Raw genomic sequence first — 24,701 nt, forward strand, 5'->3', positions numbered from 1 at the left:
TCTACACCAAAGGGTAAAAGTTTGATGTGACTCCCTTTGTAAATAGTTTCTATCAGCAAAACATTGACACAATGGTAGAGAAAATTATTTGATTCCCCTCTACATAAGTAAACATAACTGAAAATGATTTGGTCTGGTAATTTGTGGTGATTGGCTTATTTTACGCTCTCAGTGACTTTGCTGCATTCAAAGTGAGTCACTTTATGCTCTTTTCCCAGAAGTAAAATTGTAGCATTTAATTTGTAAAGTGCTTTGGCAGCCAGCTAGTAGTATGATACAGTTCTTGTACTGAGTTTGTAGCAAAACTGATTGTTCCTAACTATAATAGGTCTGTTGCAAAAGATGCCTTCTAAAACAGGTCTCCAGGCTTTTCTGGGATGTTGTGAATTTTTGGAGATACGTACATGTGCACAAAGTTAAAAGCAACTGAAAACTGGGTCTGTAATGGGAAGTGGGCAGGAACAACCTTAACATGCTAGCAGCCCCATCTATAATACAGATTTATTATTCTCAGAGCCCAGTAATAATGGTAGGTTAAACTGAGCACAAGATTAGTAGCCAAATTGTGATATTCCCCTCTGGTACCTGGGCTGGTGATCTGCTAGGTCACTCTAACCCTTGACTCTGGGAGCCAGCCTTACCCTGCTCTGCTGTGAGAACCCCCACTCCTGGGCTGTTCACACACAGCCTCTGGTATGTAAGTTCCTCGCAGCTACTTGCAACCGAATGACTAGCCAATATCTTAGTCCCAGACAACCCTAGGAACCTCCATCTTGCAATGTTCAGTTGTGCCTGCTGGATGCTGCAAGCTTATGAGTTTGTCAGTTTAACAAATTGATAATGTACCAGGCTTGTAATCCCAAAGGGAGTCTCTTGACACTTCAAACCAAATGCATTGCTTTAGGTGGAATAAATACAGATAGTTAAATATAAAAAGATTTTAAGTGATTATAAATCAGATTTGGTCAAATGAAATAAAAGCAAAATGTATTCTAAGCTGTTAACACTTTCAATGCCTGTACAAACTTAGATGCTCCTCACCACAGGTTGGCTGGTTGCTCTTCAGCCTGCCTCTCCCCTTTGATCAGCGCTTCAGTTGCTTAGGGCTTGTCTACACTTATAGTTTATAGTGCTCTAACTTGCTGGCTCTGGGGGGTGAAAAATCACCCCCCTGAGCGCAGCAAGTCAGTGCTTTAAAGCGCTCGTGTAGACAGGCTCTGAGCAGTGCTCAGAGCAAATCCCCTTGTGGATGTGGATTACCAGGAGTGCTCTCCCAGCACTCGAGCATGACCATGTTAGCACTTCAAAGTGCTGCTGCAGGAGCATTCCTGCGTTCGCTATTTGAAGTTTCCAGTATAGACTTACCCTTGGTGTGGTGGTGTCTGGATGTAGGTGGAAGAGCATAGCAAATCTCTCCCTTGGCTTTGTGCATGTGTGTACCTCCCCCCCCCCCCTTCAGTGTCACGTGAGCATTACCTCACTGCAGTTCCAAACTGACCAAAGGAAGGGGGGTGACTCCTTTGAGAGTCTAACATTCTTTTCAGAGTAACAGCCGTGTTAGTCTGTATTCGCAAAAAGAAAAGGAGTACTTTTATTGCTGTTTAGGCCAGTGTCCTTTGTTCCTGTGAGGCTGGGCTGGGTTTGTCCCATTCCTGCCCTGATGAGGTGTGAACTGCCTCTCTGCTCTTGGAGAGTTTTTGCCTGGGCTTATTTTAAGCCGTGAGGATACGTTTTCAGCCTCATAACTACATACATGAAATTATAACCTGTAACATTATTGTAACAACAATGATCAGTGCATCATGAGCCTTCTGAGGACACCCAACATGACAAACTTTGCATTGGATACCACACAATCATTTTACAAGGATGGACATGGGGGTGCTGTTCTCCCGAGGTACAGAGCATTATACCATATAATCAGGCTCTGATAACATTCTCACTGCTTCAAACTGCGCTTTGTAACGGGCCTCTGCATTTCTGCTGATAGCTGTGGTTAATTTTTCCCTTAGTTGTCTTTTGGGTTCTGGAATTTTTTCTCTGTCTTCTGTGTTTATCTGATGCCCAAATACTTCAATCTGTTAAGGCAAAAAAGGAACTCTTAAATTGAAGACAATATTGTAGCAATATTTAATACTTTACATCTTACTTAATGAAGACTTTGAGTTGTAAAAATAGTAAAACAGGCTTTTTAAAAGATTTGTTTGGAAACATCTAAAAAAGGACTTTTACTATTCTGTAACAATCTCAGAATGTAAACTAAGACTTTGATAGCAGCAGGGTATTTTTTTATCAATGTTTTATGAAACAACATTTGCGTGGACTCTTCGTGCGTATTAATGGCCTACTTGCATTAATATGGATTGTTTCCCTCTTAGGCTACCAACTCTCCCAGCCAGTCGTTCATTTCCTAATGCAAGATTGTTTAAATATATATCTAAATCTAAAACATTACCCTACACTGTTACTTTTCAGGAGGGGCATTAGTATTGAAACATGGCAGATTTTTTCCTGACCTCAGGAACTTGTTTTTGGGACATGTGCCTTTTTTCTTGGGTTTCCTTCCCCATCGTTTATGATGCTTTAAGACTCTGTGTTGTCGTAACCTTACATTATTAAAGATGGTTGGGTGAGTCTAGTCCACCTGCAATTTGTGCCCTGTTAAATCAGTTTTTAAAAAAATCACACCCTTACATAAACTGCTGCAACTTTGTAGTCCAGGCGTGACAACAGTATGAGGATTAAGTGGCTGCATCATTTACACTGCTGCAGTAGTCACTGATAGAAGATAAACAGTACTTTCCCCCCTAAATGTACACTGCATAACCATAGGGTTATAGCATTAAGGGGAGAGGCAAAGGGTGAGTAAGCATATGTAATACCTCTGCATTTTTGCAGTCCTGGTTGTAGTTCCAAAAATGTTCTTTGGTAGCTGCATTCAAAGAGTCATGCTCAGCTGCATTGCTCCCATTAGCAACTGAAAAACACAAAAAATAAATTCCTTTTGGACACTGGGCATCAGAAACGTAAATTTACAACAATTTTAATTCCTTATGGAATATAATTGTATCCTTGAAGCTTATTTGGAATAGTGCTGTTTTAAACAAGACAAGCTGTTAATACCCACTTTAATGCTAGGAATAAATCATTGGAACCTGTTCTCTCAGTGCAGGCCTGCAACTCTCTTTGGGGTTAACTAGACACATGGGCTTAGAGAGTCTCCCCCGAGGGCCTATTTTCTTAAGCAGAAGCAATTACATTTTAAGCCACAGGATGTCATCATTGCTCCACAGAGGTGCTGATTTAAAAAAAAAACTTCATTTTTATATTTTCACTGACATTTGATTTTCATTGCAAGTTTTGTTCAGCAGGCTATAAATATAGAGCCAGAAAGAACACATCAAGTGAAAGGACATTTTTACCTAGAGAAGAATGCAGTTACCCTCTTAACCTTACAGATGGGTGGTTCCTCCAGAACAGGCACATTGGTGGGGAAGTAGAACTAGATAGAAATGCTGTTTTGGATAATTGGGACCTAGAAAGACTTTTACGCTTTGTCTATCAAGATATGCACTGCCCAGCATCAGAAGCTTATATCATCTTGAAAATAGTTGGGAAAATGTCCTCTACTTTATAATCCTTTCCTTGGATAGCCATGCAGAAGAGAGCAAATCATCCTCCAAGTAGTTTTCTATCAAAATAATTCAGTCAACTGATAATTCTTGTTAGCATGTAGCTAGATTAGATAGACGTAGTAATAGGAGTCCAGATTAGGAGAGGATTGGGTTTGGGAGCTATATAGATGTAGAAAACTTCAAATATTGTAATGTAATGCTAAAATTTGATAGAATTTTATAATTTAAATTAATACCATGAGAGGTTAGAACCCTGGAATCCAGTCCTGACAGAGGATATATTTAGTAATATCTTAATTTTAGATATGACATTCACTGGTACTAGTAAAGGGATATCCTTATATTTATGATATTTATGTAAATCAGCTTTATTTTTTCAGTGCAGTGACCATAACAGGATTTGTCCAGAGCCATTATGTACCTGACATCCATGGTGTAGAATTATTTTTTGGTCTAATCTCCATTGGGGTGCACAAGTGGAGCAAGTCTATAGCAATCACTGTTTTGGAGATGGTTCTGAACCACTTACCCATGGTATAGATGGATAGAGGCAATATACTTAAACTTCAGTTACTGGTAAGTCACTTTTCTGTACTGCAAACAGCATATGCGATATATATATAGTATTAATCACAACAGAAAACTATATTTGAAACTTATTGGTAAAAAGAGGAATATGATCAGTCAACAGATATTTCAGGGACTTTATTTGATTTCTAGCTTTTCAGAAAACCATATTACTTACTTGTGTTTGCAGCCTGCATTAGTTGTTCAAGTAGATCCAGTGTTATGGTTTTTGCTGTTTTGCCATGAATTTCCCTGGTCCTATTTGTGCCATCTGTAACTAAAGCAAAGGCTACAAATGTAGACTCACCACTTTTCAGGCCAGGAGTAAATTTCTTAATCTCTTTAGAGATAAATAACGTATGGGTGATGAGGCTCAACCCTGATGAGGAAAGGTTTCCATGAAACTCCCTGATGGACAGTTATGGAATGATCTTACACAAAAGTTTTTCCTAATCCCAGGCTGTTAGTTGCTGGTTTATGCTCTAAAACATGAAGGTTTATATCTTGTATATATTTGTATTTGTCCCTCTCTCTTGTGCTTCATTAAAAAAAAATATCTCCAGCTTAATCTTTCCATGCTAGTGAAATAGTGCACTATACTGTACCTAAAGCAGCTGCCAATCGTGGTGGGTGAGTTAAGGAGCTATCCTGGTTATATTTGGTAACTCTAGACCAGCGGTTCTCAAACTGTGGATCAGGACCCCAAAGTGGGTCGCAGCCCCTTTTGAATGGGGTTGGCAGGCTTGGCTTAGACTTGCTGGGGCCTAAGGCTGAAGTCTGAGCCCCTCTGCCCAGGGCTAAAGCCAAAGCCCGAGGGCTTCAGCCCTGGGCAGCAGGGCTCAGGTTGCAGGCCCCCTGCTTGGGGCTGAAGCCCTTGAGCTTCAGCTTTGGTCCCCTGCCCAAAGCAGTAGAGTTTGGGCTTTGGCCCCCTCACCCAGGGCAGTGGGGCTTGGGTGGGCTCAGGCTTTGGTCCCCGCTCCTGGGGTCGTGAAGCAATTTCTGTTGTCAAAAGGGGGTCACGGTGCAATGAACTTTGAGAGCCCCTGCTCTAGACTAAATAACCCCCTCCAAGGAAAAATGCCACAAAAGGAATAGGGAAATCCAGCCTAAGGTAGCTGTGGATGTTCTAATTATTCATATATAATGCCTGATACTTTAAAAAAACAAAACAAAATACCTGATAAGCTCTTGGCTTCAGTAATATGTTGTAGCAATGAGTTCCACAAGTTAATTTTGCAGTATTGTTAGCCCTTCCTGGGAAGAGAAACACCTCGCTAACTCCTCTGGGATACTGAAGAGCAAGTTTGACTGATTTCAAAGGCAGCCCGAGTCATCAGCTGATTTCAAAGCTCACCCCCAGTCCTTCAAAGCTGGAAGGAATGTGGAGCATCACTGATTATAAAAATAAGAGCCGATCAGATTTTTCCCCAGGGTACCCTCCATGTTCCCATAAAGCCTTTATGATATAGATGTGTACGTGATAAGAGCCATGTAACTTTCACTAACCTGTAGGAGGTGGTGTTTGTACTGGAGAAGGTTGAGGATGCAACGTCTGAGATGGAGTCAGGGACTGCAGCGAAGGTGCAGGTGCTGTGAGGCTATAAGAGAGGAAAGACACATTCTCATGTATTCCAGAGGCATACTCCATTGTGACACATGCTGTATTTGTTTTCCTGAAGTCCCTTTGCTGCTTCTTTCTATCACACCTTTTTGCTGATACTGAGGCAATGTGTTTTCTGTCTGAACGGTGGGTGATAACCTGCCTTTCATTGTCAGACCATCCCCTCCTTTTCACTCCCTGTCCTTTCTTTGTCCTACAAACTTGTGCATAAAGAGGGACAATAACAGAGGTGAATGAATTCCAGATCAGGAGATACCTGAGTCCTTCCTTTTGCTTGAGGCATAATATCATAAATAACATAAAAAGGATCCTATGTAAGCAATACAGATTTTCAGTTTTTATTTTTAAGTGAATTTGATGCTAATGAAACACGTTGGCTTGACAGTCCTGAAAACTGATGTCTTCTCTTATCCACAGAATGGGTACAGCATGGTCAGCAGCAGTGCAATCTTTCCATGCACTCCCAACTAGTGTACCATAACCCTCAGCTGAAAGAAACCATATAGGGGCAGTGGATAGCTGAGTCTCCGTGCCCTTTGTGAATCACACTCTTAATCCTTAACCTCTCTGTTTAAAGGTGCCAGTTAGTGCCACTTATGTTTAGAGCCCTGCTCTGACACAAATTTATATCCACGGATGTAGACTGGTATCCGCAGAACCTCAGGGCTCTCCCAAGAACTGCAGCGGTGAAATGAGCATAATGCGGGGCTGCTGCTACCAGGAGCTAGCGCCCCATGCCGGCAGCTCCTCTGGCACAGCTGTACCGACCCCAGCCCTGCTTAGTGGGGCGGCACCAGGATCACCAGCAGCTGTCCCTGGTCGTGCTCTTGTGTTCAAGCGGCGCACACGCCCCCAGACGGGAGACGCAGATACCTGCATGGATGGGACGGGGGCAGGGCTGGGGGCGGTACAGGCACACTGGGGGAGCTCCCAGCATGCAGCGCTAGCTCCTGGTAGCGGCAGCCCTGCATTATGCTCATTTCACCCCTGGGAGAGCTCTGCAGTTCTACAGATACCAATTTATATCTGTGAAATATCTGCATCCATGGATATAAATTTGTATCTGCGCAGGGCTCTACTTATGTTGTTGGAGTTTATGAGGAAGACTCCATTCCACCAGCTCATTTAACAGGATTCATTCTACAGAACTGTGGGGCAAAATTTCCATAGAACTGGAGGACTGAATGGCTCAGGGGATTGGTAATGATATAAAGCCACTTTCAGTCATTGGTTCCACTCAGAGACTACAAAATGTGTATCAGGTACAATAAGTACTTAGATAGTAATGACTTTGAGCTGCTGTCATCTTCATCTGTATTCATAGATTCCAAGTCCAGAAGGGAGCCCTGTGATTATCTAATCTAACCTCCTGTATAACATGGGCTAGAGAACTGCTCCAAAATAATTCCTAGGTCATATCTTCTAGAAAAACATCCAATCTGGATTTAAAAAGCAATGATGGAGAATCTACCACAGCCCCTGGTAAATTGTTCCAATAGATAATTACCCTTACTGTTAAAAATGTATGCCTTATTTCTAGTCTTAACTTGGCTATCATCAACTTCCAGCCAGTAGATTGTGTCATTATCCTTATTTTACAGATGGAGAAACTGAAGCCCAGAGAGGTGAAATGACTCGTCCTAGGTCACCCAGCAGCAGCCTGGTGGCAGAGCCAGGAATAGAACACAAGTCTCCTGAGTCTAGTTCTCCATCTACTAGGCCATACTGTGTGAGTGGAACTCTGACTGAAAGTGGCCTTATATCATTACCAATCCCCTGAGCCATTCAGTCCTCCAGTTCTATGGAAATTTTGCCCCATGGTTCTGGAGAATAAATCCTCTTCCCACTTTTGGTCATATGACTTAGAAATATTTGGTTGGAACTGTTAAAATATTTGTTACATTGTAGTTTGCTGTATTTCATTTGGGATTTTTTTAAGGCATTAATCACTCTGGTGCATTACAAAACCACTCTGGAAAGTCTTGGGGATGTTATCTTGACTAAGATCATTTTTCCCCCCTGAGTGTTCTCTTTGGTAACATATTGCACAGCATCTTACCTTCCCTCTGAGTATGCATCAATAGAAAGCTACAAGAGAAACAGAAAGCAACATTCTAAATCAAGATTTTTTTAAACAGCTTTGAGATTAGCTCTCTGCCTTCACTATGTCTCCAACTGAATACCCATGTCAGAGCTGTGGCGGGCCAGCTTTTCAATATCAGACGAGACAGAGTGGGCCTGGGAGAGTTTCACTCCTTCCGCAAAGGTACCTCTCCCAGTCTATTGAACAAGGGTTCTCTGAGCTACCTCTGGAAGGTTGGGCTGTTTGGTAGTATTGTTGACAGAACATTCATTTGCATCAGTGTTAGTACAAGGCAGAATCAATGCTGCACCGGATAAGTACGTTTTCTCTGTGGGTAACTAATAAATCTAGAAGATTGAAAGGAATTAAATTAGGTTATTTATAATAAATTGCTTTTCTATAATGCCCTTCATTCAGGTATCTTAGAACACATATAAACATTAAACTTCATAACCCCAGTGGGATATGCTGTAGTAGTTATTGTTCCTACTTTGGAGATGTGTAAACTAAGGCATATAAAGGGATCTGTGACTTGCAAAAAGACATATATTGAGACAGGATTAGAATCCAGGAGTATTGAGCCCCCAGCCCTCTGCTCCAGCTACTATAAAAGACTAATTTAATTCAAATATGGTTTCTCCATTGAATGGAATCCCTGAAGACCAAGACGTAAGACACAGATGCTAATCAGAACAACCCAAACAAACAAACTTTACCAGAAGTTTCTGAGGATTATAAACTGATTGATGTGGAAATGATTGTGCTGTCACAAATGGAATTAAAAACTAAGATGGAGAATAACAAAAGCTTAATTAGTAAAGACCTTGTTTTCATGTATAAGTGCCTGATGATAATGAAGGAAGAAAAATAAATTATTTAAGCATCAACTTTTCTAAACAGAATGTTCTTAAGAGTTGGCGATGAGCCCTCATGGGCTCTTTATGACCTGTAGTACTTAGCAGTGTCCATTTGGGCTCATTTTAATAAATTCAGCTCTTTTATTACCCTCTTCTCCATGAGTCTTTTGATTTCAGCTTGCAGCCCATTGATCTGTGCCTCTGCCTTCCTCTGTATTTCATAGCGCTATTGTTTCTCCTGGAAGATGTAATTTGAGATGGCAAAAGTGAGTAAATAATCTAGACATCAAAAGCCATTTGTGTCTTCTGGCATCTAGTTTACCAGCAGTGATCAGGAAGGCAAAGGTCAGTGAAAATTCTGTTGCAACACTACAAGAGAACAAGCACAGAAAACATTTCTATTAGGGCTGTCACGCTATTAAAAAATTAATCACGCTGTTCAACAATCATAGAATACCATTTATTTAAATATTTTTGGATGTTACAACACAGAATACAAAGTGTACAGTGCTCACTTTATATTTTTATTATAAATATTTTCACTGTAAAAAACAAAAGAAATAGTATTTTTAATTCACCTAATACAAGTACTATAGTGCAATCTCGTTATCAAGAAAGTTGAATTTACAAATGTAGAATTATGTACAAAAAATCTGTATTCAAAAATAAAACAAATGTAAAATTTTAGAGCTTGCAAGTCCACTCAGTCCTACTTCTTGTTCAGCCAATCGTGCATACAAACAAGTTTGTTTACATTTGCAGGAGATAATGCTGCCTGCTTCTTGTTTACAAAGGCTCCATGAAAGTGAGAGCAGGCGTTCTCATGGCGCTGTTCTAGCTGGCGTCTCAAGATATTTGCGTGTCGGATGCACTAACGATTCATATGTCCCTTTGTGCTTCAACCATAATTCCAGGGGACATCCGTCCATGCTGTTGACAGGTTCTGCTCAATAACCATTCAACATAGCGTGGACTGACACACATTCATTTTCATTGCCACCAGCAGAGGGTTGGTTTTCTTTTTTGGTGGTTTGGGCTCTGTAGTTTCCGCATCTGAGTGTTGCTCTTTTAAGACTTCTGAAAGCATGCTCCACACCTCATCCTTCTCAGATTTTGGAAGGCACTTCAGAGTCTTAAACCTTGGGTTGAGTGCTGTAGCTATCTTTAGAAATCTCACGTTGGTACCTTCTTTGCATTTTGTCAGATCTGCAGTGAAAGTGTTCTTAAAATGAACAGCATGTGCTGGGTCATCATCCAGGACTGCTATAACATGAAATATATGGCAGAATGCGGGGAAAATAGAGCAGGGTCACACAATTCTCCCCCAAGGACTTCAGTCACAAATTTAATTAACACATTATTTTTTTAACGAGCGTCTTCAGCCTGGAAGCATGTCTTCTGGAATGGTGGCTGAAGCATGAAGGGGCATATTAATATTTAGCATATCTGGCACGTAAATACCTTGCTACAAAAGTGCCATGCAAATGCCCATTCTCACTTTCTGGTGACATTGTAAATAAGAAGAGGGCAGCATGATCTCCTGTAAATGTAAACAAACTTGTCTGTCTTAGCAATTGGCTGAACAAGAAGTAGGACTGAGTGGACTTGTAGGCTCTGAAGTTTTACATTGTTTTGTTTTTGAGTGCAGTTATGTAACAAAAAAATCTACATTTGCAAGTTGCAAAGACAAAGAGATTGCACTACAGCACTTGTATGAGGTGAATTGAAAAATACTATTAATTTTAGTTATCATTTTTACAGTGCAAATATTTCTAATAAAAAATAATATACACTTTGATTTCAGTTACAACACACAATACAATATATGTGAAAACGTAGAAAAACATCCAAAATATTTAATAAATTTCACTTGGTATTCTATTGTTTAACAGTGCGATTAAAATGGCAATTAATTTTTTTGAGTTAACTGCGATTAATTGACAGCCCTAATTTCGATAATGATGCTCGGGGTTGTGTCCTATGGGAATTAAAACTATGTTGGGCAGATTTCTGAGGTTCTTGCTAAGAGTTCCATATGAAGGCAGTGGAGGATGGGGGGCGCTTATATGCTATTGGAGGTGGCCTCTTTAGACAACAGATAAAAATTAGGCCTCAGCAACTTGTCATTAAATATTTGATGGCCTCTTTTGTAAGAGTAGACGTTAACCGTGACATCCGGGCCACTTTTGAACTCGTGCTGCCTACAGTAACTAAGTTCCTTCTGCAGCTTCAGTTGGAGAAGCTTTTCCTCTCTTCCTAAGGACCTCGTTGTGTGGTGCTACTGCTCGAGACGGACGGCTGTGTCCCACCGCAGAGAGACTGTGTTTCTGTGAAGAGGAAAGTGACCCTGCTACATTGCAGACTAAAGCCTTTTAGGATCCTTCAGAATAAAGCTCTGCAGAGATGTAAGGGATTATGGCTGAAAGCATGTTATTTCCATACAGCTGCTGCTGCTGTGGAGGGGGTGAAGAGGTAATTACAACTCCAGTTTGACTCATATCCTGTATCAGCCATGCAGTTCCTCTTCCTCTCCGTTTCTCCAAATAGTGCCTGTGATAGTTGTTCTTCCAGATAGATCCTTTGTGCTTCATAGGTTCCTTTAGTCTCTTCCAGAAGCTGTAGTAGTCTGCCCTCTTGTTGCCTATCATTCCATTAAATAGTTAATTTCAGATGGTGGGACTATTTTTTTTAAAAGTATAGCTCACTTAACATACACAGGTTACATAACTTTCCCAAACTATGCATCACGGGAGGGTTTTCAGACAGTGTTTAAGATGTCCCCCCGCATGACACTGTATATTATATGAAAAATGAGTGCTTGGAGAAGGGGTACAGCTACCTCCATGCTCCTAGTTAGCAGTAAAATAGATTCTTTGGTGGAAATCAGACGAGGGGGCATGTGATGGGGGAGCCAAGGGGCTAAGAGTAGAAAGTCATAAAGGCTGGAGCAGTGTGATGGGGAAGTGCTATTGTAGTCCTAAATCTGGGAATACTGGGATTGTTTTGGGTTGGGCTTTTTTTTGGGGGGGGGGGTGTTTTTACCTCTTTTGTTCCTCTTCTCTAAACCTTTGCAACCTTTCTTCCTGTTTCAGTCTCTCCATGTGCTGCCTTTGAAACATCTCACATTCCTCTCTGCAAACCACAACATATTGATTTTTTTTTAAAAAGGTATGTGTGGGTTTCCACCTCTACTCCTACATCCGAGACAGAGCCCCAAGTGTACCTTTTCCTTCCCCTTACAGTTTTATTCCTTTCAGTGCCTCCAAGTCTTATATCTGGCTTCAAGGGTAACCATGCACCTGGCTTTGAAGTTGGTGTTCTTGTTTAGATTGTCTTTTCTTGGTCTGCTCGTCAAGAAGGCAAGCACTGCTGGCTGGAGGCCTGGGGACCCAGTAGTGTGCTCTTGGGCTTGATCTCCTTATTGGCACTTGCATTAAGTATCTGCACACCACTGAGGTGATGCCAGTGAATGCATTAGTCTTCCTTAGAACCATTTCTCCTGAAAGGAAAGAAGTTATCCCCTCACACCTTAGTGTAGTAGGGATACACACCACTAACTGCAAACCATTTAGGAGTTAACAGTGCACCCACCCATTGTGAGTCAGATGCCTCAAGCTTACATCCTGATACAGTCACAACAACGGGACCGGTGCGTGCATGTGAAGGAGTTGTGTATGTAAACGGGCTCCACTGATAAGCACTTCTACGAGCCAGGAGATGAATCTTAGAATTGAATTAACCACATACACCCAGTGCTACTGCTGCTTTGCTTTCCCATGTCCCTTTAGGAAACTATAGTGCATAGTGCTCTGTAAAAGAAGCCACTGATCAGCAGAGCAAGCACAAAATAAATTTTATTGAAACTCTCAATTTCTCCCTTTTCTAGTTGAGAGTGAATTTCCTTCCCCAAAATGTGCCTGGGAAAGGTCTCCAGAATTCCACATTGTTTTGGTTCCTGGAACATTTAAGATGCCGCAAGCTTGCAGAGAGTACCCATAAATGCAGAAGACGAAGTAAAACTGCATTTAATTCTGATTAAAGAGACAAGGTCAGGGAGGTAATATATTTTATTGGACTAACTTCTTCAGGTCTTCTTTGAGCTCTGTGTATACTCAAAAGCTTGTCTCTCTCCAACAGAAGTTAGTCCAATAAAAGATATTACCTACCTTGTCTCTGTAAAATCCAGGACAAATACAACTACAACTTTAATTCTGAGTGTTCTGCTAGCGTTAGGTTTAAATATAGTAATGTGTAAATATCAGGACTTGAGCTCACTCATCTGCTCCACAGAGAGCATTAACCTGACAAAACCACAGTGGGTAATGATTTGCTCATTAGCGTACTTATAGCATTGATGATAAAGTGGAGTATGGGAGGTTGCCAGTGGATGGTGCTAAAGTTTTTGTTAATGATTGTATTTAGGGAAGGACTCTCTAGGAAAATGGGAGCAGAGGGACAGGAAGAGAAACTTTTAAAGTCAGTGGTTGAGACAGCCTCTCTAACTCCATCTATCCTCAGGGTGGGTAGGAAATCACAGGCCTGTATTCCAGGGCCTGCGGTGTGCATTATCCCCTAGGCTCCTTAGAGGTAAGGCTGGTAAATCTGTTTCAGTTCCAGGTATAAAGTGGGAATCTTTGTATACTTTTTGCTGTTCATGGAGGTTGGATAATAATGAAGCTAGAAGGATCAGTTTCACTGTTTACAATCAATGTCATTCTCTGGCTGTCACACACTTAGCCCAGTGCTGTTGGGTTTGTGACCCAAACACCTTAGGAAAAGATTTAAATTCCCCTTTCCCTTCAACTCTTCTTTAAAATTTACCAAAAGAAAAACTGTGAAACTACTCCTAGGCTTATGCAATGAGCTCTCTGTAGGCCTCTGCCTGCATGAAGCTTATTGCAAGATTTGTGTCAAAATCTAATTCAAACTGCCCCCCCCTTCTAATAAATTTTACAGCTGATCCCTTAAAGTTAGGCACAAAATACTCAGTGTGCTGGGAGGTCCCACACTGAATCCAGCTGATGGAGAGTTAATTTCTCTGATCAAGTCTCTTATGGCTCGTAGCTGCACAGGTGAAATCTGTTGGTATAATAAGGTGGGGCTCCTGAGGGGAGCAATCAGGAACCAAATGCAACAGAGTGCCATAAATGTGGCTCACAGGCAGAAGTGTGAGATCTAAGGTTAGCAGCAAACAGACTAAGGCAGGCCTCTCCAAGGAGGCGGAACAGGGCACTAAGCTTTAGAGGATTTTTTTTTGGTGGTAGCACATCAAGGATTTTTGATAGTTGTTGGCTTAAAATCATTTGATAAAACCTGTTTACCTCCAAATTCTGCCAGTAAACACTTGGGAGGAAAACCCCATGTCTTTGGAGTACGCTGACAGACTCTGTTGGCTTACAGTTCTCTAACCCTTTTTAATAGGTATCCTGCATCTTCTCTATCTCAACCCTGAAGGTAGAGTAAGGCAAGGATGGAGCTGCTCTGCACCCACTCTCATGTATGGTATAGTGCCCCCTGCAAAAATGCAAACATGGTTTCTTCTGTAATGTAGAAACGTATATTTGTTCCCCTTTGAAAACTGCTCTTGGTGCCTTCCCCTCCGTGCCCTTGCTGGGCTGTGTCATTGATAGCACCCCAGGTCTGTACTGCTTCACTAAACAAAACATGATTTGGGTCCATCTGCACAGGTGAGACCAGACTATGCTATAACAACTCCTTAATAGTGGTGGTTTTGCTAGTTGTGACACATGGCTAGAAAGGATTAAACAGGGCCATTTGAGATGTTAAAGGCTGCAGTCTTGGAGTGACCTACCCATTTTAATGGTCACAGCCCTGGCAGTAATGTCGAGAAATACATGAGTACTGTATGGTGACAGTAATGCCCAATAGAGCTACCTTGCCTGTCTTCTGTCCTGAGGTCTGGTTCTTGGAGATACTGGTAGTCTGTACAAGTAGTTCCAGGGAGGCAAAACTGTGGAGAAGAAAATAAAAACCGTGAGAACATGACAATTGTCAGCTTTCTGAAGAGCACACAGAGATAGCCAGACAACTGCATCAGTTCCCACAGACGTGTTCGACATGAATCCAGATCTGAGTTGATAAAAGTTCCATGCTGAGTACATACTGCTTCATCTACACGTGTATATATTCCATAGCCTGATTATAGAATTCTCCAGAAGAAACATTTAGAAAATATTGTGAAATCTGCTAACAAATCACTGGTAACGTAAGTGCTCATCTATCAAACATCAGCTATTGGGGCTTCCTATCCAGGTTGCTTTAAGAGCATTTAGTCACCAACTTCCTTCTCTATTGGCAGGATAGCATTCCCGTGGAACAGGAAGTCAGGGTTTTTTAGGGACAGTAGTGCTGGTTACATTTTCTATGTTCTGCACTTTTACATTTGTAAGAACTGTGCCTAAGTGCAGAGGCAGTGGCCATTTTCTTCTCAGAGTTGCTGCAGCCTGTACAGAGGAGATGCCTGCATTGTGCTCTCCCTCGCAGAGACTTCACTTTTTCTTTCTTGCTGTTTTTCCTGTAATCTGGAATAAGACTGAGAGCATATGGTTCCTTTTTTGGATATAGGAGAAACAGTACTTGTCTATAAACCAAGATCTATCACGTCTTGTTACATCATGGTAGTGTTCTGTCTTATAACTAGGTCTGCATTTGCCTGGTATGAGCCTGTTACTTGAATTGTGTTATGGATCTAATAGGAGCCATAGCACAATCCACTAACAAGGTTAAAACATAATTTGGGTCCATCTGCACAGGTGAGACCAGACTATGCTATAACAGCTCCTTAATTGTGGTGGTTTTGTGACACATGGCTAGGGTTAAACATCCTGCAAAATAAATAACCCTCAAAAGAGGGTGGAGAGATGTTTGTGTTTTTGTGTGTTTACATATGCATGATTAGAGTCCACAGTGTAATCAGCAGTCCCTGTCTGTGCTGTATTCTGATAATTCAGAGGTCAAAAGAACATCCTATCATTTAAATGAATTGTAAACACGGGATATCTTGGTATTCATCTCTTTTTTTAAATGTACTGTGAATGGTGGAGGAACAAGCAAATGGTCTTATGTTAATTCATATAGCTAAGTACCGGTGATGGACCTCCTTCAAAGTTATTCTAATGACCTTTTGTTCCCTGAGGAACCCCAACTTGTCAAAAGACATGAAATTGTATAAAAGATCTTTGGGTTCTGATTCTGTCATCTGAGATCTGCTTTGGCTTCATCAGGGGAAGTTTGAGTCACAAGACTGAGGTCCCAGTTATGCTGGTACGCCCTGAATGTGAGATTTGGACATTGGACTATAAATTATGAACTATTTCTGAAAGAACTCTTTGCAACTACAAAGCTCACCATTTCTGCTATGAATCTGAACCTCAATGAATTGAACTTATGTCTGTATGTATATTGATCTTTTAACCAGACTCCCTCTCTCTTTTGTTTTTTAATAAATTTTAGTTTAGTTAATAAGAATTGGCTGTAGCGTGTATTTGTGTAAGATCTGAAACATTCATTAACCTGGGAGATAATGTGTCTGATCCTTTGGGGTTGGTAGAACCATTTCTTTTATATAATGAAATAAGATTTACAGAAATTTTCATCATATTTGATGTGGGTACCTGGATGGAGGCCTGAGGCTGGATCACTTTAAGGGATCTTTGTGGTTTGGACTTCTGAGTGTAACCAGTAAGGTAATAAAGAAGATGTTTTATGCTGGCTTGGTGAATCTAAGTATTGGAATATCCACCAGCTTTATGGGCATACTCAGTGGTGAGCTGGAGCCGGTTCGCACTGGTTTGCTAGAACCGGTTGTTAAATTTAGAAGCCCTTTTAGAACTGGTTGTTCTGCAAGGGACAACCGGTTCTAAAAGGGCTTCTAAATTTAACCGGCCAAAAGTGGCGCCTTAGGTGCCAACTCCATGGGTGCTCCAGCCCTGGAGCACCCAAGGGGAAAATTTGGTGGATGCAGAGCACCCACCAGCAGCTCCCCGTCCTGCGCCCGGCCCCAGCTCACCTCTGCTCTGTCTCCTCCCCTGAACGCACCGCCCTGCTCTGCTTCTCTGCCCCCCCCCCCGGCTTCCCGCGAATCAGCTGTTCACATGGGAAGCTGGGGCGGGCTGAGAAGCAGGCGGTGGCTTCACACTCAGGCCCAGGGAGGCGGAGGTGAGCTGGGGTGGGGGTGGGTGGGTGCGAGGAGGGCTGTCCGCACTGCAGCAGGTAACCCGGGGAAGGAGGGGGGGTCGTGCCGCAGGGGAACCGCTTCCTGCCCCAGCTCACCTCCACCACCCTCGGCCTGAGCAGGAAGCTGCCGCCTGCTTCTCAGCCCTTCCCGGCTGCCCCAGGTAAGCATCGCCGGGACTCCCCACTTTGCCCCCCGGCAGGTCTCTCTGGCTCTTAGGGGTGTGGTGGGCACCCACTACGGTGGCCCACGAGATCCTCCTGCCTGGTTCTGGGGGCAGTCAGGGGGCAGGGGAGGGGGGTGGATGGGGCACGGGTCCTGGGGGGGGGGTGTCAAGGAACACGGGGGAGTTGGATGGGGCAGGAGTCCCGGGGAGTGGGGGTGGGCAACGACCCCCTTGTGGGGTGAAGAGGAAACCGGTTGTTAAGATTTTGGCAGCTAATCACTGGGCATGCTGCATCTAGCTGGGTATGTTGTTTTTGTGACACCTATTCCAGGTGCAAGTCTTGTGCAATGCCAGATGCAGGATGTGATCTCACCTTGTGTGGGATCATGGACTGGGAAGGGGTCACTGTCATCTCTGTGTAGCTGGCTGGAGAGTTCTCTGAAGACGTGTTTTCTGATCACGTCTTGAAATTCTTGCACAGACAGAATTGGCCCTTGAGTCCTTAGAGCTGTTTCCACCTGGCCTGGCTGAACCAAACAATAGGCAGTGATTTATGTCCCAGGAAAATGGATTGCAGTTGCCGTGAGATTTGTGGCATATCCTCGCTGCCCTTCCTTTATATCTCTGCACCCTCTTCTGTGTCGGGATGCGGTTGAACTTATTTTTTTAATCTTTCTTTTTGTCACTGACTCACCTCCTAGCCTCAGTGTTAAACAGTCTTTGTCTCTTTAGCTCCACATTTTATCTACCCCAAACTATGATTTCTGAAATAAAAGTTATCATGGACTTGAATCTTATGAATGAAATTGCATATTTTGTGAGAAAGGAAATGTGACACTTACTGACTGACATGTCTTCAGATAGTCCCGAAGCAATAAGATGAAGGCTGTGCTGAATGCAGGGAGGCAGTTATATGCTGGCTGATCAAGTCCAATGATTACCTGGTCCCAGACATAAAGCAATGTACCCATGGTCAGGTAGCCTGTGAAAAGGTGCAGAGTAACCCTTTTACTACAGGCAGGGATGTGTGTATGCATGAGATGCACCAAGTTTGGAAGATCTGTTGGTCATTACAGGAATGAGTTGCACAATTACTGCTCTGCCAGGAGACTCTGGGTAACTGAGACTCTCGTTTTATGTCTCTGTTTGCTAGTGGTTGCTTGTTGTTCCCCAGAATGAGTAGGAAAGGGGAGAATGAAAGATGAGCAAATGTTAATTACTTTCTAAATTGCTTCATCTGGGTGAATTTGTGGACAAATTGACTCTTTTTTTCCTTTCTAGAGATGATCTGAGGTGTGATTGTCTCTGCTAGATTTAGCCTTGCAAGGCTGGCTAAAAATATTAGTGGAGATGCAATGGCATGGACATTAGCACAGGCTAGCATTGTGAGTATGTACCTAGGGTCCTTGGTGTGATTATACAGCTGGAGTTGAAGCCCACGCTACTGTGTCTACACTGCTGTTCTTAGCCATGCTGGTGTGGGTAAAGTCAGTATGAGTATGTCTACCTGTGCTGTAATTACACCAGAGACTGCAATGTAGCTACACCCTAAGGACCAAATAAATGACTTCCGTTTATTAATATCAGTGATACATTTGGCCCTATCTCGCTGTCTTCCCTCCCGTTGGAGGGAATATCTCGTACCACTGTTCTTAATACACAACATCCTTTGTTCTCTTACAAGCTAGACCTTATGTGGAAAAGCCTGATTCATTTTAGGATTGGAAGAAGTTGGCTTGTGACTCATTTAAAAACCTCAGTAAGGGCCTTACCTGCAAAGACCGTACTGATGGCTGGTTGGACCATGTGCTGCAGTGCCTTCTGCAGGGGTTCCTGAGGTTCCTCTGCTAGGACACAATGAAAGAGTTCAGGGTAAATAGATTCTGCATAACAGTTGGAATTTACTTGAAGTTTCAGTCAAGCTCAGAGACAAACATGCTGGTTGTCTCACGAGCTGGTGACTGTATTTAAATTCTACAACTTATATAGGGCCAGATCCAGTGGAGCTCTACTGATGGACACCAGCTGAGGATCTGATTGATAGAAAAGCTTTCCGCTGAGATGATGAACAGAGTATCTTGAAGGAAGATAAGGCTTTGTGTTTCACCTCCTAGGGAGTGGGCAATTATTACCATATAATACTTCCGTTATTTTATTTACTATACAGCACAATTACCTGTCTGACTGTAAATGCCTCGAATGATGTTTGCCAGGTCCCTGTCCTTTTGCTCTAACATTGAGGTTGCTTCCTCCAATATATTGGCACTGGCGGGATCCTAGAACAAGAAATAACAGCATCTGTGTGAGAAATTAAAATGCATTGAGGAGAAGGGACACTATGTCCTATTGGCATCTTTTCTTTATACAGTTCTCAGAAAAGGTGCTGTACAGAACTAAGGAAAATGCCTGATGCTCCATTCGTCTCTCTAAACCCAAGCTGTTTTATTCTAGGGAAACAATTTCTAAGGCAAACTAATGGCCCAGTGACAGGTTTCAGAGTAACAGCCGTGTTAGTCTGTATTCACAAAAAGAAAAGGAGGACTTGTGGCACCTTAGAGACTAACACATTTATTTGAGCATAAGCTTTCGTGAGCTACAGCTCACTTCATTGGAGTGTGGCAACTCCTTGTCTATACAGGTCATGGAGAGAAACTGAAGAGGGTGAGTGCACGGCTTTCCCCTGATTCTACATGGGGCACGACCAGTGCAGATTTTATCTATGTTTGTGGGGGACTATGCGTGTGGCATAGGAGCCTGTGCTGTGAGGTGCAGCCAAGGCTGGAGCTCCATGAGGGAGGATGGAGAGCAATGATTTGTCTCTGATCCCAGACACATGGACTCAATGAAGCCTCTGTAGTCAGCTGCACCCTCTTTCTCCAGAGATGCATAGCCGGCATCTGACTCTACCTTGGTGGAAGAGAGCCTCATTAACTGAGGTCGAAGGTTCAATGAAAGTGATAAACTCTTCAGCCAGAACAGCAGAAATGGAGTCCAAGCATAGGCTGGGGGCAGCAGTGTCTAGGACGACTTGCAGCAGAGGCACCAGTAAAAAATACTCTGTGTCAGGCAGATTCGTGGCTGTGCCTTGAGGCTTATGGTAATAAGAGAGGATGTTCCTCAGGGCTCATGCTGCAACTGAAATAAAAACCCCAACTTTTTCGGAGTCCTTTTTTCCCTGGTGTTGTACACAATCTTTTATTAGTTGCAAAAAGTAAAGGTCATGGCTTCACAATCACAAGATAACCACATATGACTTCACCTTTGTTATTTTTCAGGTGCTGGAAGGTGGGTTCGGTGGACAGCAGAACCTGAGACCTCAGGAAAATCTCCCGCTCCTTTGGGGATTTAGCTTTATTCACTGCTACTTGGGACAGATACTCCATACGTGCTGGAAAGAAGAAGAACAAGGGAGGCCATAAAGGAGCCACAGCATTCACTTTTTGCGTGAACTTTAATGTGTTCTCATACTTCACCACATTTCTTATAAAGACACTACTAGATCTCTCTGTGCAGTTGAACCCACTTACATTCTTGATGATCTTTGTCTAAACTTTGTACTGAGATATATGCATTGGTTTCAGTGGGGCTGCACAGGATGCAAATTATCATAGAATTTGACTCCATGTGTGTAATGACTGCGCTACCCTGAGAGATCACTTCTGAAAATAATTGGAGCAAACTGATCCACTCCAAAGGCAAGAAAGGTACTCTTCAGAACTATTTTATGAGCCCCTGGAATAAATAAGGGAGGGAGATTGCTCCAACCCTCTCTTCAATTTTGTGGCAAGAATTTTAGCAAGGGCCTCCAAGGAGCCCCTTCGAGTGTTTCATTTAAAGGAACAACATCTCTGCAGACCAGTGAAAACCACTGGATTTTCATCATGAGAGATGTGAAGCTGTTTACACTCGTCATTCAGACTGTGAACAGCAGTCTCCAGGTATCCTGTCTTTTGTGGTGTGGATAAATATTAATCCCTATGTGTCATACCACACATGAATGGCATAGATAGGATAGATTGATTTCTAAACGTGCCCAGAAGTTGGGATGGTCAAATATTTTAAAACAAAAGAAGGAACCATTGAAATAAATAAATACCTTCGGTATTAGACAGGTGCAGCCTCCCGGTGAGCCTTCTCAAGTCTGCAGGGAGGGACTGGTTGAAAAAAGCTTGCAATTTCCCCTTCATAGCTGGCCTTTCCTCCAGCAAATTCATCTGAAAAACAATGCATAATTGACAGCAGCTAAATTCTAAATTAAAGCCTTTCAGTATAAGGACAAAGTGTCCCTTCTATATGATATGGACCCCTGCTGTAGTCATGGAATCCAGTGAAACCGCTCAATGGGAGTTTTCAGACATGAGGTATATAGAAGCAGGCCTAGTATCTGCTTCAGGCCTAGAGGGAAGATGGAATTTCCTTATCTATAAAATCACTTAGAATAAGGAGGATAATTAAATTTAGGGTTTCAGATCTGTCTGTCATCAGCTATATTTATAGATAAAGCAAAGGACAGGAAGTCAGACATCTGGGTTTTATTCCCAGCTCTGCTACCGATTTGCTATACTGTCTTGAGCAAGTCACTTAGCCATTTATAACCACTGAACTATTTACAGTTTTCAAAATCAAGAGTGTTACAGCAGGAGGAAAGTGAACTCATTTCAAGCATAAGAATAAGGACTGCAAATGGGAAATCAGCCTGGTTCAGATTTTTCCATCCTGCCTGCTTCTGTCTGGTTTGCCCATTCCTGCCTAAGTTAGTTGTATACAGCAGCTGTCAGGCTGGTGTGCAGTAAGATGAATGACATGCAGGCACTAGGCAGGACTGTTGCTTTATAGGTCTGTGCACTGCTCCATCGGTGTAAGATTTGTTAGGGAATGGATGAGTGGATTTATTCTGGTTCAGCTTGTGCTGGGGAGTGGGTCGTTGGACATTGATAGTTTAGAACTGGCCAGGTTGCTGGCAGCACTTCTGCTGTGGATAGATATGAGATAATCAGAGATTCAATGGACAGGAAGCACTGATTTACCTCATAGTCCCTTTAGATGGGCTTATGTTTGGCAGGTGACCTGTCCACCTAGCTGAGTGACGGTGGAGAGAAGATCCAAGATCAGAATGGAACTTTGCCAAGTGCTAAGGAAAGGACAGGGTGGCACATTCCAGTGTTTGGAGTTGGGAGAGGAGGTATTGGTCTTTCCTGAGCAGAATGAATGGATGCTCTAAAGTGCAAGTCAAGAGGGACTGAACTGGGACCTCTGCACTTATGATGTTGAACACATCTTAGCTTGCACATAGAAATAGAGAGCCCTGAGCCACTTGGGTCCCAGAGCGGCAGTTTTGGTCTACAATCTGAGGACAAAATCACAAGCTGGATTCTTGGCAAATTTCATGCCATTGGAGCAATATAGATGAAGGGCTACAAAGGAAACTGGTTTGTCTTTAGACTGTGCAACGATTGCATCAGGTTGGAACAGCTGCAGGTCACATTAGTCCTTTATTTTGAATTTTCATGCAAATAAAATAACCCTCTTAGAAAAAGATAGTAAATGTACCACTCCATTCTTGATGTGACTCAAAACCAGGGCTGACTTGTTTTTCAGACGATCACCAGCTTGCAGTTCATGAGCAACTTGAATGTACAGCTGCTCCTCTAGGCAAGTGCTAACTTGAGACATCAGGGCTTTACACAGGTCTCCTGAAACAGCCAGAAGGTTTCTTCAGTGTTTATCAGGATAATGGTAAGACAACCAGAAGATAAGTAGGGCGGTGTAAGTCAGTGATTTAGCCATGAGTGTATGGCTAACATTTAACTATTGTAACAAAACTACAGTCACCAGATATTGCTGAAGCAGGGCTCAAGCCTTTTGGCATTTTCTCTTGCAATGCAGCATTGGAGTTACACGGCAAGTAAAGTACTAGCAGAAGCTGTTGTGCCAACGCAGGAGAAGCGTGCATCTTGCCCTGATTACTACCCAGCTAAACTCAGTGTACTTGGATACAACAGTGATGGGCATGGTGTAAATGCCCATACAGAGACTAGGAAAGAAGCCAAAGTTTCATGGGCACTTTATTGAGCTGCTCAGCAAAATAAAGTACTTTGATGACAGGAAAAAAATGAAACAACCGGGTGGTAACCTAGAAGTTGAAGGAAGAGAGAGGCTGAATATTCTTCCCTTCCCAAGTTGTTACCTCCTTGGATGGCCTTGGCAGCTCGCTGAAGGACGAAAGCCTTCTCTGCCGCAGAGAGGTCAGTGAAGAAATGGACGTGGCTCTCAGTCATCTGCTGCTGGGCAGCATCACATAACTGCACTGTGAAGTCTCGCCATTCCTGCCCAACATAGAGGGGATTCTGTTAGGCCAGCCTCCCTTGGGCCTGGATGTTCATCCCAAATGTGTGAAGACAGCCACGCTCTCCATGGGTCAGGAAGAGGGATACAGAGGTGGACGTGTGCAGGGGGGGCCTCCACAGACTCCCTTCTGGCAGGCATTCCTTCAACCCTAATAATAATCCCCCTGAGATTGACAGTATTCCTGTCAACCGCCATCTCTGGCAGATGTTGTCACTGCAACAGTGTGTACAAGATCTAGAAAGTGGCAGTGCAGAGGCTTTATTCTTGGGCCTCCAGGGGACTCAAGCGTTGTAGATGATTTCATGAGACAGACCCAGCAAAAGCCCAGATGCTGTAGGCACAGCACATGGGGTCACAGAGGTCATGCAGGTTAGAGAGACTCTCCATCAGGACAGCTGCTGCCTTCTTAGTAAGTACAGCTCCAAAATGTCCCTCTATGACTCCGACCTTTGCAGTAATCACATCACTGGGTATTTTTACAGACAATTGTCTTGCTTGTTTCTCTAGCAGGGGGGCTTTCTGGCTTTTGTGCTGGTTGCTCTATGTTTCTGAAGCTTGCTCACATCAGATTGCCTCTGGCTTTTCAGAAACCTATAACCGACTGTTGCAATTCAGACCCAGTGGAGCAAGACTCATGTATACAGTCCATTATTTTAGCCCAAGGTGCAGAAGGCTCAGCCACACGTCCCCCAAACCCCTTGATATTAACTGCAAGACAGTCCCTCCTCCCAGGGCCGTGGGCTCAGGAAATGTGAATTCCAGCATTTGGCCTCAGCTCTCTGGCCCAAGATCAACAAAGTCCAAACTTTAAACCCCTTCCTGGCCCATCAGGACCTGTCCTGACTTTCTGTGCCTAATTCTACCATACCTGTGAGTTCTCAATGTGATTTCGGGCTTTCTGTAGCCATGTCAGAGTTCCTGAGCCACCTGCCATTGCTTCGGATTGTCTCAGCAGAGGAGTCCCACCGTTGCTAGGGCCTGTTGCTACAGCAGACTTTACAAAGGCTGTTTCTAGTCTGGCTGTAGCACTAGCCACAAGGAAAGTCTATTCACCCCTCTCTCTATCCCCTCCTCCTCCTCCTCCCTCCCCCCACCCAAAACCGCAACCTTCTAGTTATCTGTTGACTGACATCAGTTAAGAGCTGGTTTATTTCACCCTTTGCTTTGCAGCATAAATTAAATTCATTCAATCTCTTAATCAGTTTTAATTTTATTTATTCTACACTGAGT

At 43.0% G+C, this 24,701-nt stretch overlaps 1 protein-coding gene across 1 annotated transcript; it reads right to left on the reverse strand.

Annotated features, from left to right (window-relative positions):
- Window positions 1–1,567: 1,567 nt before the first annotated feature.
- Window positions 1,568–24,422, reverse strand: LOC311532331 (uncharacterized protein). Its single transcript, XM_084650695.1, has 13 exons — window positions 24,340–24,422; window positions 23,311–23,449; window positions 22,674–22,816; window positions 21,220–21,337; window positions 20,383–20,511; window positions 19,300–19,399; window positions 18,896–18,970; window positions 14,659–14,734; window positions 7,883–7,911; window positions 5,709–5,800; window positions 4,381–4,479; window positions 2,883–2,977; window positions 1,568–2,078 (listed from the first exon to the last, which is right to left on the reverse strand). The coding sequence occupies exons 1-13, from the start codon at window positions 24,403–24,405 to the stop codon at window positions 1,908–1,910; spliced, it is 1,332 nt and encodes a 443-aa protein (XP_084506821.1). The 5' UTR covers window positions 24,406–24,422; the 3' UTR covers window positions 1,568–1,907.
- Window positions 24,423–24,701: the final 279 nt, after the last annotated feature.

Source organism: Lepidochelys olivacea, assembly GCF_965140295.1.
Source record: "Lepidochelys olivacea isolate rLepOli2 genome assembly, chromosome: 17".
NCBI classification, from domain to species: Eukaryota; Metazoa; Chordata; order Testudines; family Cheloniidae; genus Lepidochelys; species Lepidochelys olivacea.

Coding starts and splice junctions, on each gene's coding strand:
- LOC311532331 (XM_084650695.1), bottom strand. CDS start 24,405: ATGGCAGGTGGCTCAGGAACTCTGACATGGCTACAGAAAGCCCGAAAT. Junction 5,801..7,882: donor GATGCATACTCAGAGGGAAG/GTAAGATGCTGT, acceptor CCTCTCTTATAG/CCTCACAGCACCTGCACCTT. Junction 2,079..2,882: donor AGGACTGCAAAAATGCAGAG/GTATTACATATG, acceptor TTGCCTTAACAG/ATTGAAGTATTTGGGCATCA.